Below are 14,348 nucleotides of genomic sequence, written 5' to 3'. Positions count from 1 at the left end.
GGTCTGACTTGTGGAAAGGATGGAAAGCATGTGGGTGGAGTTAATGGGGAGTTGGTAGCTTGGCTACAGAGGTGCTCAGTCTGACAGATCCAGTCTGACAGATCTTTCTTAAAAATGCAGAAAGGGCTTAGAAATTAGTCTGCGAAAGGCACGTGCATTTTGAGGGGTGCGTTGGGTGCTAGGAACAGGCTTGAGAATATGAAGGGATGCAGGAGAAGGCGGCAGATCCTCAACAAAACCCCAGTATTTGGGTTCTACTGGGAGAAGGCATCCTATGAGAGCAGTGGCAGAACCAACAAAACCATAAGAGAGAGAGCAGCGTCCGTACCTCCACAGTAAATCCATGTATTTCACAGTGCAGTCTTGGGAACGTGCCTTTACATCGCTGAAATGCTGAAAGTGGGGCCAGGTGGCTCAACAGAGCATCGTTCAGCCAGGGTCGTGTCCATAACCACACATAGGAATATGTGGCTCCCTGTGGCCACAAGCCGGCACCTGGGGTGATGGGGAGCAGATTGCCTTGGGGTGAAGCAGGGATGACAGCACATCAGTAATAGAAGTAGCCCTGGAAAACCTGGGGTCATCATAAAGAAAAGGAAATTTAATTAAATCGGATCACTTCTGACCTAATATTATCCCAAATGCTTGGGTTGGGTATCGATGCATCCTTTCTGCGGGAAGGAACGCAGAGGGGCATTAATGCTCAGTCAATGCTGCTTTATAAACAGCCTATCCTGTATTACTTGATTTAAAATCCATGTTTAGATTTTGTTTAGCACCTGTACAGGCTGAGGAATGATTTCCTCATTGGCCTTCTCCCACAGCAGCGTGTGAAGCCTGCACACTCAAGATGCTGACCCTGACCCATGCCCATGCTACAGGACAACCGTGTCTGCACTTTGAGGACACCAAGCCCTTACCGCCCTTAGTTTGTTTTCCGTGCAGATTGACCCCAAGGTGCAGTTAGTGGCTTCGCTGGTATCCAAGCAGTCTGCAGCCTCTCATGCCTAAAAACATTCCCCAGATGACTTCCAGCTTCTTCTAGGTGCCCTGGGCTCAGGCAGGATTTTCAAACCCAGAACAGTGGAGATAAAAAAGGCTATTAAAAAGCATCTTCATTTTTAGGAAGGTTTTCTGCCTCTTGACCTGTTGTTTGGGCTTGACTTCCACAAGCAATTGCGCTGATAAAGTATTTCAATATTGAAACCATGGACAGATGCCCAGCATTGCTGCTGGAGGAATGGGGGCTACAGAGGAGGGGTGCAAGCTGGGTCCCCACCGGCTGCTGCCTTGGAGCTCCCCTGCCCCTTCCCTGCTCCCCCGGCCCCCCAAAACCAGCATCACCTGCGGAGAAGGGTCCAGGTGGGGTTTACCATCCAGCCTGGGTCTTTTTTTTGGGTGCCCAAAGTGCAAAGGCTGGTTGTCTTGGCAACAGCTGGGAACAAGGAAAATTGCAGTCTATCTGCCAGAACCATTTTGACAAAAGATTTCTTTCTTCCTTATTTTTTTTTCTTTTTTAAATGCTTCCTGTTTCTTGCACTTAATGTTGCTTTGCAGTAAAACCTGATTTTTAGAAACGGCATTAAATAAAGCCTGGATGCTCTCCATCAGAGGAACTCTCTGCTGGCATGAACAAGTGGGAGGATGGAGAGGAGAGAGCAGTGCCGCGGGTACCAATTTTTGGGCATCCTGAGTTTCTCTTGTCCCTACACCACCTCCCACTCTGGGATATGGCCAGATCTAGTTGCAGGATTACGGTCCACCAGAACTTGCTGTGGATGAGTAGAATAACTAGGAATTAGAGTCCAGGAAAACCAGATCCTTCCTGGATGAAGCATTTTAGGTGATGCATGCTTGGAAGACATAAATCAAGGAGCAGCCTTCTCAAGGGCTCCTCACACAAGCCCTGGGCTCTGCAGCTCTCAGCTTATTTCACAGCACCAGAAAGCATTACCTCTCCAGTACCACGGCAGTGAATTAAAAACCTTGATGGTGTCCTCGTTAAAATAAGCAGATCTCCCCGCCTTGTATGATTGGGTTTGGGCCGTGCTTGTCCTCCTCCATTTGACTGCGGGGCTGAATTTGCCACGTGCGTGCTAAATGAATGAAGAAAACTGTTATTTGCATGCTGCAAAGGCTCTGTCATTCTTGGGCTGTAATTAAGCAAATCAGGCTTGCCAAATTAGAGCCTTTCTGACTGCTTTGGCCCTTGAAAGAGGGTTGTTTCTCCTCCACTGGCACCATCCTTAGTGGCAGGGATGTCCTTAGCAGAGGAGGCTGCAGGTGTTTAAGCAAATGTGCTGCTATTTGATCACTGCTGTAATAAAAAGTGGGGGTGAAGCCAAGCTGTGAGAGGCAGAGGAAGATGGCCCACGGTCAAGGAGCATCCTGACCTGCTCTGGGACCCACTGCCCACACACTGCCCAGGTTTATTCCCCTTGTAGGCGTTGGATGGCTTCTTCTTCGTTGTGAACCGCGAAGGGAGGATCGTCTTCGTCTCTGAGAACGTGACCAGCTACCTGGGTTATAACCAGGAGGAGCTCATGAACACCAGTGTCTACAGCATCCTGCACGTGGGGGATCACGCCGAGTTCGTCAAGAACTTGTTGCCAAAGTCTCTAGGTAAGAGAACCCTCGAGGTGGGTTTTTTTTATCAGCAGGTGCTTGGAAAGCGCTGTTGAAAACACTGTTGCGTCTTCAGTGAAGCTGGCCTTATATTATTTTTTATGTATATTACTTACATATGTTACTATTTTTTATATTGTTTACTGTGAAATTTGGAGATATACCAAAGCCAGATAAAAATCCGTAAACCTTTGCCTAGTGAAATACATCCTACAAGTGAGATACCCATATTAGATTTTTTAATAAATAGCTGGTGAATGACAATATTCAAGTCATCTCCCCTTTGGCTTTCTCTGCCGAGAAGACTTTTGCCTTCAGCTTTGGTTCGTGGGTGTGAAGAACTGACTCTTCTGCCCAAAACAAGGAGCACATATAGGAGCGTTAGGGGAACAAAGAGGAAGATTTTGAGGTGTTGATTTGGGGGGACTGAGCCTGTTGGCTTATCCCAGTTCATTTCAGGTGTCCTCCCAGCTGGAGGGGGGGTTGTCCCCAGCTGGTTTCAGAGCCTGTCAGTATTCTGCCCAGTATGTAGCGTGGGGATATGCTGCACCTGGGGGTGTGAGAAAGGGTCACGGTGCAAACAGTGAGCTCGCGATGGTCTCCTACACCAGGAGAACGAACAGTTGTGAGGGTGGGAGGAAGCATCGCATGGTGAAGGCACTTGCAGGGTGTTGGAAGCGAGCAAAGCAGAAGGTTTTATTTGTTGACTGGAGGCGAGCATTCTCCGGGTGGCTGACGTGGGTGAGACATCACTGATCCCTCATCCATTCACACCTTTGAAGAAAAAGGTAGATGAGCCTTTTCCAAGTAGTTTGACTTAAAAATAGGGAGGGTTTTTTGAAATTCACACTTGTCTTCCTTCTGGGTAAATACAAGGATGTCTTAAGCCACCTAAATCTATGGGCACTCATCAGGTTGAGCCTGTAGATGTTCAGGCATTGTCTTTTCCCTGTGGCTGCCCAGTGTACGGCTGGGTATTTTGTCTTTCCTTGGATGTTACAAGCCCCTCAGCTTTTCCTGTAGGTCAGGTTGCATGAAAGCTTCATAACCTGCTGGTGGCAAAACTGTTTGGATTGCATACGGATGTCCACAAAGATGTAGATAGAGGCTTAGAAAAATCAGCCAACTGGTGCCCAGAGGTTTTTGGGAAAAAGCTGGGTTACGTAAAAAAATGAAAGGGGAAGGCTTTTGCTGCTGCAGTACCAGAAGATCTCACTGCTGACTTACCCCAGAAATGAGGAGGAAACAAAGAACAAACTAATTTCTATGGAGATGCTCAGCTGGACTTGCTGGAAAAGTCTTGGGATCGTTGCTTCAGAGTGATATCAAGTACAACAGCAAGAAGCAGGAGTCTTCCCAGGCTCTGTAAGTGACTCAGAGCCCCCCTGCCTCAGTTCTTCTCCTGCTTATAAGATGGAGATGGTAGCACCTACCAGCGATGTAAGGAGCAGTTCATAAATGTCAGTGCGATGACTGTCATGACGATGCACTGGTTTCCTTTGTAGGTGCTCTTGGGGCCCAGCTGGGAGCGTGGAGCTGGGCACGGGGTCTTCAGCAGGTCCGAAGGAGCCCCAGGGGCTGGCGGGGGCCGCTCTGCCCCTGGCTCTGCTCTTGGCTCGCCCCTGACTTGGGCAGCGAGCTGCTTTCTTCCTCCATGCTGTTGCTTTTCCTTCTGTTCCCTTATCCGAGGGGTCCTCCGGAAGGTGGGGGCGACGTGTGTGTGGCGCAGCTCCTGACATCCCCTCTTCCTTCTCCTTTTTCCATCCCCCAGTAAATGGAGTTCCTTGGCCTCAAGAAGCAACCAGGCGCAACAGCCATACCTTCAGCTGCAGGATGCTGATCCGGCCGCCTGACGAACCAGGTGCTGAGAACCAGGAGGCTCGTCAGCGCTACGAGGTGATGCAGTGCTTCACTGTCTCCCAGCCCAAGTCCTTCAAGGAGGAAGGAGAAGGTAGGGGAGAGCATCCTCTGCTTCCAACCCTGTGTTTGGGGTGGGGAGGGCAGGGCAGGGCAGGCAAGAGGAGTGTGGTAGGGATGGCAGTGCAGGCAGGAGGACCAGGGTGGGGACAGCAGTGCCGGCAGGAGGAGGACAAGGATGGGGACGGCAGCGCCGGCAGGAGGAGGACAAGGATGGGGGACAGCAGTGCCAGCAGGAGGGGACCAGCATCATCCTGCAGGGCTGCCTGGTGGGGCTGGTTACTCCTGGCCTGGCACAGATGATCCTTGGCCCAGGGGAGACACTGGGGGCGATGCCTGGAGTTCACTGCTGGCTTCTCACCCTCTCCGAGCCGATGCCCTCCAGCCATCCTGGCTTCTCTGGCCCTCCAGAGCTGCCTCTGGGGCTGCTTACAGTCAGTATTCCTTAGGGAAGGAGCACTGTTTTATTACCCACCAAAGCTCACTGGCTGCAGGACCCTTCCAGCGAGTGACACGGGTGTGTGACGCCCCACCTTGCGCCTTCACCGCTGACGACCGCAGCGCTGCCTGCGTGTCCGTGGGCTGAATCAGCTGCCTGCAGGCGGATCGCGGGGACTCAGGGCAGGCGGGGTTCCCTTGGCACCGCAGGGGCTGTTGCTTTCCTGCAAGCGCCCTAACTCTCCTTTCAGTGTCCCAGCTATTATTTTCCAGTGCATTAGCTGGATTAATCCGTTGCGGTTTACACAGGAGATCATGACTGGAAGGAATAAATTACGGTATTTTATGACCAGATACTTTGCCTGAAGCCGACAGTTGCTGGCTTTTAGTGCTGAATTTTATTGTATGATACTGCCAGATCCAAGGAGCCTTTACAATTAATTTCTCCAAGCGCTGGAAACCTCTTTTCCAGCAAATTTTATAGTTTAGACAGAGCCTGTTTGCTTTGAAGGGCTGGAGGATTGCTCAAGGTAAACACTTCCAGGACAGGACGTGGCAATCAAGCCCAGCAGTGGTAATTTTAATTGAAATTCAATATTGCAAGTGGTGGTTGTAACACTGATTTTCATGTTGTCGGTTCCTTCTCCTTTTCCCACTTGGGCAGATTTCCAGTCATGTCTAATATGCATTGCAAGGCGATTACCTCGACCAGCAGCCGTCACCCCTTCCGAATCCTTCGTGACCAAGCAAGACACCACAGGTAACATCCCAACGATGCCAGGGCGTCCTGGCTCCGGAGGAGCTGTTGTCCCTTGGGGGAAGAGGCCAGCGGGGCGGTATGGGACCCCATAGCAGGAGCAGCAGCCTGTCCTTTTCAAACTGCATGCTGACTGCTAGGACCAATGTGGGTGACGCCTCGGGTGGAGGCACCTCAGCTGAGTTTACATCTCACCTGAGCCAATACACCAGACCCGTGCCCCGCACACAGCTCCTCTCCGCTCCCTTGGATTCAGGGACCGTTGAGCTGATTGATGCGAGTGAAACAATCATCACCTTTCATACTAGGGTTTGTTCTCAGCCAAATATTGCTTTCTAGTCATTCTGGTGACCTTCTTTCTGGTAGTTCATCATAATCCTGGACTTCCCTGCAGCCTGAAAATCCTTTATGAATGTTTTCTCTGCTCCCTGCCCATAGCTGTAAGACAGTCAGCAAAGCTGCCTGGTGTTTCGTATCGAGGGAGAAGGCAGGCAGCAGGTCCTGCGTGGTGTAGACTCCCTGGGTGTGGGCAGGGTTGCTGGCAGGGTGTCCTGCCGGGTGAGGCCATGTCCAGCCTGGCTACCCCAGCTCCGGAGGGCAAGGATCCTATTGCATGGAAATGCCTTTTGTTTGGTTTCGTGGCTGCTTCAGCTGGCCAAAGTGTATGTAGAGATGGATACATGTTCCAGAGCAAACTCCTTGAACTTCCACCTCCTTTTGGAGGATGTCCTTGTGTGCTTCTGCCACTGCTGCCTGACGCCAAACAGGACACGGCTTCATTTTCCACCTTGATGGACCTGTTTGTGCTGAGGGACTTCTCATGCTGTGCTTGAGTAACGTGGCTTCTCTCTCTCTCTGCCCAGGTAAAATCATCTCCATTGACACCAGTTCCCTGAGAGCTGCTGGCAGGACGGGCTGGGAGGATTTGGTGCGGAAATGCATCTACGCTTTCTTCCAGCCGCAGGGCAGAGAGCCATCTTATGCCAAGCAGCTCTTTCAAGAAGGTAATGGACTCCTCTTCCCAGCTGGTGCAGTCTCCTGCTGAGCAGCGGGAGTTGCAAAGAGAAGCTGAGACATGGTTCTCCTTGCTGGATAGGTGCTTTTCAGAAAAACAAATGCTGCAACAATAATCACAATGTGCCAAAGAGAGAGAGGAGAGGGCTGAGTAACACTGGAGGAGCTCCTCCAGCCATGACATTCCCTCTCACCTTTCAAGAAATACAGAATTGAGGCAAATAGGAGCTAAATAGGATTATCTTAATTTTTTTCCTGTGCTATCTGCAAACACCATCCTCAGTGTCTGAGCAGAAGCAGCGGAAGCTCATTCATGAGCATCTTTGCTCTGTCGGCTCTTTTGTGAGCATCTTTGCTGTGTTGGCGAGGATGCTTACAACAGGGATGTGAGGAAGGCGGGAATGTAGGAGCAGGAGGTCGCTCAGCCTCTGGAGAGCTGTGATTCTGCCAGGGTTGCAGCAGCAGCGTCCTGCTGCACCTTCCCAGGCTGGCTGGGCTTCATCAGCTTGTATGTTGTATGCTGGTGCTTGAGTGATTGCCCCTTCGGAAGCTGTGAGCCCTCAGGGATGGCACCAAATGGATTTAGATTTGCCCATTGCAGGACATGGGTTCGGAGCTGGAGAAGCAGCTGGGAGGATTTCTGTGCCACCCACGGTTACGTGTACCCCTCTTATTTTCTGGGTCTATGGGGTTAGCCAACATGCAGTGTGTGGTTTTGTTTGCTGGGAAGGTGGTTGTCCCAGGCAGGTTCTCCTTCTCTTCAGCTCCCTCCATCCTCCCGCTGGTGCTTATAAGGTGGCGCAGGTTCTGACTTGTGTTTCAAAGGGGGCTGATGTGTTTCTGGTTGTCTCCTTCAGTGATGACACGTGGCACGGCCTTCAGCCCCTCGTACCGATTCACCCTGAGCGACGGGACGGTGCTTAGTGCCCACACCAAGTGTAAGCTCTGCTACCCCTCCAGCCCAGAGATGCAGCCCTTCATCATGGGCATCCACGTCATCGACAGGTATGTCCCCATCCCGCCGCTACCGAGCTGTGCCAGCGCCTGCGAGGGCAATCCAGGAATCAAAGTGCCCGTTCCCTGCGGTGGAAAGAGGATCCACTGGTGTTTTGTGGTGCTAGTTCGGAGATGTGATCCCCGTGGAGAATCTGAGGCTGAAAACCAGCATGATGGCAGCTCTGTTGCTCTTGATTATTCTTGTTTTGCAAAGTGATGGCCCGGGGAGTTCAGGTGGAGGTTTATAGACGTGCTTCACGTTTCTGCCTTGCCCTGGAGAACTTAAAATACTTGGGGAGGGAGAGGCTCTGACAGACTGGCAGGACAGGGAGAGGTGAGGCTGTGGACCTGGGCCATTCTGGGGAAACATGAGGGGGTTGGGGCGGTGAGGAATTTGGAGCCTGGTCCTCCTCCAGCCGTGTAGGAACATAAGACCCAGAGAAGGTGATGCCTTTGGGGTTTAGCCAGTAAGCAGCTGCAATCCTGAGCAGCGTCACATTTCTGGGGAGTTGCTGAAGCTGCTGCGCTCTATCTGTGCTACTAAAACAGATCCAGAAGCACTGGTGGAGCAAGGAAGGCTGAGACCACCAGAGCTTGCAAGCTGCTGCTCTCCAGGCTTCCAAGCTCTGGAGCATGGATGGGGGGGCAGGAGCTGCCTGGGTGACACTAAAGATTTAGGCAAAGCCTCTGGTGACTTTTCCTTTCCTTTTCATCTCCCACAGGGATCATGGCATGCTCTCACCCCAGGAGAACACTAACTCCGCAATGTCCCTTCCCCGGGTCAGCCCCTCACTGAACCCCAGCATCTCCCCAGGGCAAGGCATGGCCCTGCCGCCCTCCATCCCTCCCTCCAACGGCAGCATGTTGGCCACCAACGTGAACCAGCAGCCAGGCGCCGGCCTCCACAACAGCAACTCCAGCACCAGCCAAACCAGCTTTGGATGTTCACCTGGAAACCAGATAGGAGCCAATGTTGCCTTAAGCCAGGGACAAGCTGGTCCCCAGAACAGTAACCACACTTTGAACCTCAGTAGCTCCCCCATGAATAGTCCGGGGATCACCCCACCACAGTTCATGTCTCCAAGGCATCGGGTCAGCCCAGGGCTGGTGCCCAGACCCAGGGTGCCCAGCAATCCCTTCTCACCCACCATGCCCACCATGCACTCCCCCGTGGGCATGGCCAACAGTGGCAGTGGGGGCGGCTGTGGCACCGGTGGCACCAGACCCTTTCCCAGCGCCCCCATAAACTCTATGCAGGGGCTGACCGAAGGGCCCAGCACACCGGTGGGCTATTCCACGCCACCCCCCGTGCTGAGACAGCTCAGCTCCCAGAGCTCGCCCGGCCGCCTCGCCATGCAGCCCATGAAAGCAGAGTCGAAGGACAACAAAGAGATCGCCTCCATCCTGAGCGAGATGATCCAGTCGGATGGCGGTTCGGGGGATGGAAAACCGCTGGACTCGGGCATGCTGCACGCCAGCGACAGGCTCTCAGAGGGGGACAGCAAGTGCTCCCAAGCCACCAGCCACAAGCTGGTCCAGCTCCTGGCCACCACAGCGGAGCAGCAGCTTCGGCACGCTGATGCGGACACGAGCTGCAAAGATTCATTAGCCTGCGCGGGCACCGCCGGCACCTTGGCCTCCGGCAACCCTCCCAGCAGCACCTGCCCTTCCTCCCATAGCTCACTGACAGAGCGGCACAAGATCTTGCATAGACTCCTTCAGGAGGGCAGCCCTTCGGATATCACCACCCTGGCCATGGAGCACGAGAAGAAGGAGACGGCGCCGAACCCTGCCACCACCCCCACGGCTCAGAGCCAGCTGCCGGGCACCCCGGACATCAAACTGGAGCCGGACGCGCTGAAGAAAAAAGATGTCAAGGATCACCAGCTCCTGCGCTATCTGCTGGACAAAGACGAGAAGGAGCTTGCTGCAGCCCCGGCGCTGAGCCTGGATGATGTGAAGGTGAAGGTGGAGAAGACGGAGCAGATGGAGCCTTGTAACACAGCCCCGGTGCCGCTCGCCAAACCTCCTGCAGCGGAGGAGGTCAAGCTGGAGACGCAGGGCCAGGTGAGTTGACCCATGTGCATCCACAAAGGTGGGATGCTCTTGACAAGTTGTGTGCTGGGGGCACTTAGCCCAAACCTGCTGGCGTGCTCCCTCCACAGCAAGCCAGTGGAGCTGGGACAAGTGTGGAGAGAACTGCTGCAACCTTCTGTGCCTTCTTCTCCACCTTCTCCAGCACTGATGCCACCTTCCGCAGTGCTGGTGCCACCTCCTCCACTGCTGGTGCCACCTTCCGCAGTGCTGGTGCCACCTCCTCCACTGCTGGTGCCACCTTCTGCAGTGCTGGTGCCACCTCCTCCACTGCTGGTGTCGCCATCTCCAGCCCTGGTGCTGTCCGCTTTTGTCCAGGTGCTTCGTGTTCTGTCTGCTCAGATCTTCAAGGCAATGGTAGGAAGGAAAGAGAGAAACTTTTAGCGAGGTGTGTAAAAATGAGGAAGAAACGCAGGACGTCGCTGCAGCTGGTGGGCTTGAGTGAGGAGAAGGCTATGGTGCATGTTGCCATGCAAAAAGAGTCTTAATTCTCACATCTCTGGGCGCATTCAGGGCTCGTGTCCCAGGGAATTTGCAATCCATCGCCCTCTTGTTGGCTGAGATTAGCAATTATACAGGCCTTTTAGTTATCCCAAAAGTATTATTAAATTGAATAATCCAGCGACAGATCTCTGCAATAGAGATTTGGGTGTATAAATATTCATTACACGCAGCTATGAATAGAAGAGATTTCTTATTTTTGAAAGCCAGGGGAGATGGTAACATGGATAGGACTGCTTAATCCTTTTTAAGCAAAGAGAAGAGAGCGGCTGACATGAAGAGCGGGGCTGATGGCAGCTTACCGGCTGCGGCAAGTAAGGCGCCTGCCTTTCGGAGATACGGGGTGAATAACGGCGCTCAGAGGGCCGGGAATGGCAAATGCACAATAAGTCTCTTAATAAGGTTAAGGGCTCAGTTGTCTTGGGAGTCGCGGTGGGTTATCCTATAGGCAAGTGGGAATCAAACTCCTTATCTCTCTCGGTAATGTACTTTCCTGGTGTCATCTGCTTGCTGGATGGTGCATCTCCCCCCCCACCTCCCGTCTGAGATCCCATCGAGGTTAACGAGCCTCTGGATGAGGAAGACCCAGGGCAAGGCGTGCTCGTTGCGGGAGGCACGTGGGCGATGGCAGGTTGGGCGGTGAACCTGGTACCCACCAGTACCCACCGGTGAGCCGGGTCCCCACCGCAGCACTCCTGCAGGAGGCACAGCACCCTCCCAGGAGCTGCACGGGCTCTCCCAGCCTGCTTTCATGGAGCTGGCAGCACGTTCAGGACGGGCACTTGTAGCCGAAACGCGGTCAAACGCGGGGGCACAGGAAGAGCTTTGCTCACCTGGTCTCCCAGACGTCTGCATGCAGGAGCCACTCACCAGCCGGGGATGCAGGCGGGCTCGTTGCTGACCGTCAGTGATGGTTCCAGGTACTCTATCCTTCGGAGGGGGCGGAAAGCCCCTATTAATTAAATAAGGCTGTGCTAGCTAATGGTGCTCTACTCGCAAACAGGCGCGCAGAGCTTGGATGGCTTCAGCCTGGATTGTTTATATGCCTCTCTCCTGTGCTCTTGGAAGCTGCTGAGCATTTTTTAGGCTCCTTCGTGGCTTTTCAGTTCCAAGTATCCCTCCCCGGGCAGCTGGGGAGCGTTAGGATTATACATTGGACCGTACTGAGTGCTTCCAAAGAGTTAATAAAAGAGGCTGGAGAGAGTTTTCGGAGTCTTAAAATGCATTTTCTGAGGAGTGAACAGCCCTTCACTGCTCAGCAGCTAAGGACGGGAGTTTCATTTCCACGCGTTTTCTGTTACAGACTGCTTTGGTGCGGCATGGGGAGGAGGAGCTGCCATTTCAAATAAAATCTAGCACTTGCTAGATTTTTGGTTTCATGTGTGATTATTTTAAGAATCAAAATGTCAATTAGGAGCAATATGAGTTGTGGGGCAGGCTCTGCAGCTTGCCTTCAGCCTTGAAGGAATTATTTCCTTTGCAGATTTATGCTATGGAAGCACCTTGGGTTTGCTCAGAGCTCCTGTTCATGGGGTAAGAACAAAAAATATTTGGGTAAGTCTTGGGAAAGAGCAAACAGGAATTACAAGAGTTAAAAAAAAAATGGAAGAAAAAGATTAAGCAAGGTTTTGGAAGGGCTTTTCACCCTTGTGCTTCAAGGCATGAGCTGAACCTCAGTTAGGTGAAAAGGAAACGTTTCTTCAGGTCAGATTGTCTTACATCCTGCATGAGGATGCCCTCGAGCATGATGCTGGGGAGCAGGCAGCACTCTCTGAGCCTGGAAGTGCTCCACCATGAGTGGACGGTGGAGTCCAAAGAGAAGTCATGGATGCCCCATGACTGCAAATCTTCAAGGTTAGGTTGGACGGGGCTTTGAGCCACCTGATCTAGTGAAATATGTCGCTTGTTTACTGGGTGGGTGCACCTGGGAGCAGCTCAGTCCTCCTTGCCGAGCTGATTCCATGCGTGAGGCATCCTGTGAGCTGGCTGGGCCAGGGTCAAAGGGCAGAAGTGGGATGCTGTCCCTTGGTTTGCCTTTTGGTTGGCTCTGGGTTTGGCACCTGCCGGGAGCTGCAGGTTGGGGGAAGAAGCAGTCGTTCAGAAGTATTCAGCCACCCTGAGCCACCGTCCCTTGTGCCATGGGTTTTCTCACACATTTGTGGACGGAGGCAGGTCGTGGAGGTCTGAGCCTTCTCCAAGCAAGACTGGATGGCCTGAGCTGCTCCAGCCCTCCGGCACTGTGTGTTTTCTAGACAAGGAGGAGAAATAAAACACTCAAAGTGGGCACAGATTCCAGGTGCAAGTTCAGGTGCTCCAGAAAACAATTGACAAGCACCTTGCTCCCACCACGTGTCCTTCATTCCCACCTCTCCATCCTCGAACCTCTTCACATACCCAACAGGCAACGCAAGAATTTTACAGCGCCCATTTTATCCCTGCTTAACATCCATGTTGGATGCCCACAGCTGCTCCTGTGCCCTTCTTCTCCTTCTGCCTCCAGAATGACCTGCCTGTAGGAGGAGATGGAGTTCTGCTATATCGTGGATGTCTCCCACTTGCTTCACTTCTCTTTGCTTTGCAAACTTGAGCTTTAAAGAAGTTCTGCTTGGTCGAGAAATTACATTATCTGGAAGAGTTGAGATGTGCAAATGTCTGCTGCAGGAGCTGAATTTGCTGTGTTTAATTCTCTCTGTGAGCCTGGCTTTAGGAGGATATTCTACTTCTCAGGTTTCTGGGGTTAGGATTTGATGGGAAGGATACAGGGGAAATGAAAAAGAGTGGTTAGTCCATTGTAAATTGTAATATTGGTGGCTGCTGGTGGCAGTGCACTTTTCATCATCAGCATTGTCTAAACATCATTTAATTCACCAGATGCCACTGTAAAGGAAAAACAAGTATGTGCCCTGTCGTGTATATTTAAAATACCAACTCATCTACCCAGGTGCTACCATGAGGCTGTAGGAAAGGGGAAAAAAGAGCCATGAAGGTCAAGAGGGAGATTCTGCCATGGCGACGGGTCTCTCAGGTGCTGGACTGGGCTTGGGGTTTCAATGAAGCCACCACTGGTGGAGGGTCCATCCCAAGGTGGAGCTTCCCGCAGGGTTTTGTCCTTGTGATACACCAACCTGTGCATCATGGAGGTGAAACTGGAAGCAGGTGCAGCGGCAACTGGGATTGTCACCTGTTGGAGGATTTTGTCTGGGCTACGAAATATTTCCAGCTAGGATTTAGGGAGAAACTTCCTATGACTTCTTCTGGCAATGGACAAAGCTGTCATCTTGGTGAGAGGTCTTTAACACCACTGTGCCAGCCGGGGAGGTGCAGAGGCACCCCAGGGGTGCCCAAAGCCAGCAGCCTCCCAGCTATTTATCACAGGCAGGGGCTGTTGGCTGCAGCCTCGCATCTCAGCTTGATGGCAGAGCCTCTTGTCAAAGCCAGGATCCCAGTTCCTGCCAGGTTTCTCCCATCTTCTCCAGACCGCAGCATCATTCCCTCCATCAAATGCAAAGATTTTCCCTAGGGCTATCAAGTTGTCTGTTAATTACGCCATGTTAATGGCCAGGCTTTCCCTAGCGCCGAGGGGCGGCACTTCTGGAAGCAGTGTGCGTCCTTAGATTTTAAAGCATTTAGCTTCCCTTGAGATATTTTTCTTTTTAGCCAAAGCTCATTTATCTCAGCCCCTTTAATCCCAACCTGCTGCTTTACAGTGCCGCTATTACAGCCACTGGTGCAAGTCCCTTTTCCAGTAACTTTCCCATTTATTTGAGTCCCCGGGCTAAACATATATTCTTCTACTCTTAGCCGTGATGAAGGCAGGAAAACCTGAATGATATTTTACTGCCCCATTGAGGGTAATTACATGCCCAAGGCCCACATTGGTTTTGGACGCTTGTTCCAAAAAGTCACTTCTGTTTCTTAGAAAAGACCATTTTTTATTATTATAATTTCAGCATAAGCATATGTATATTAAGAAAGCAAATTATCTCCTGTTTTAAATAGCTGGAGG

General features: G+C 52.1%; 1 protein-coding gene across 9 annotated transcripts in view; it reads left to right on the top strand.

Moving 5' to 3' along the window:
• Positions 1 to 14,348, top strand: part of NCOA1 (nuclear receptor coactivator 1) — a 179,430-nt gene that overhangs the window by 144,946 nt on the left and 20,136 nt on the right. For all 9 annotated transcript variants that reach the window (XM_055809473.1, XM_055809472.1, XM_055809469.1 and 6 more), the window contains 6 exons: positions 2,445 to 2,622; positions 4,397 to 4,576; positions 5,645 to 5,740; positions 6,601 to 6,741; positions 7,609 to 7,756; positions 8,470 to 9,814. In XM_055809473.1, coding sequence (XP_055665448.1) covers positions 2,445 to 2,622; positions 4,397 to 4,576; positions 5,645 to 5,740; positions 6,601 to 6,741; positions 7,609 to 7,756; positions 8,470 to 9,814 — 2,088 coding nt within the window. The remainder of the gene's footprint in view (positions 1 to 2,444; positions 2,623 to 4,396; positions 4,577 to 5,644; positions 5,741 to 6,600; positions 6,742 to 7,608; positions 7,757 to 8,469; positions 9,815 to 14,348) is intronic.

This window comes from Falco peregrinus, chromosome 7 (genome assembly GCF_023634155.1).
Source record: "Falco peregrinus isolate bFalPer1 chromosome 7, bFalPer1.pri, whole genome shotgun sequence".
In the NCBI taxonomy this organism is placed as follows: Eukaryota; Metazoa; Chordata; class Aves; order Falconiformes; family Falconidae; genus Falco; species Falco peregrinus.
The sequence above is the reverse complement of the archived record's forward strand: the minus strand, read 5'-3'. Positions and strand labels throughout refer to the sequence as shown.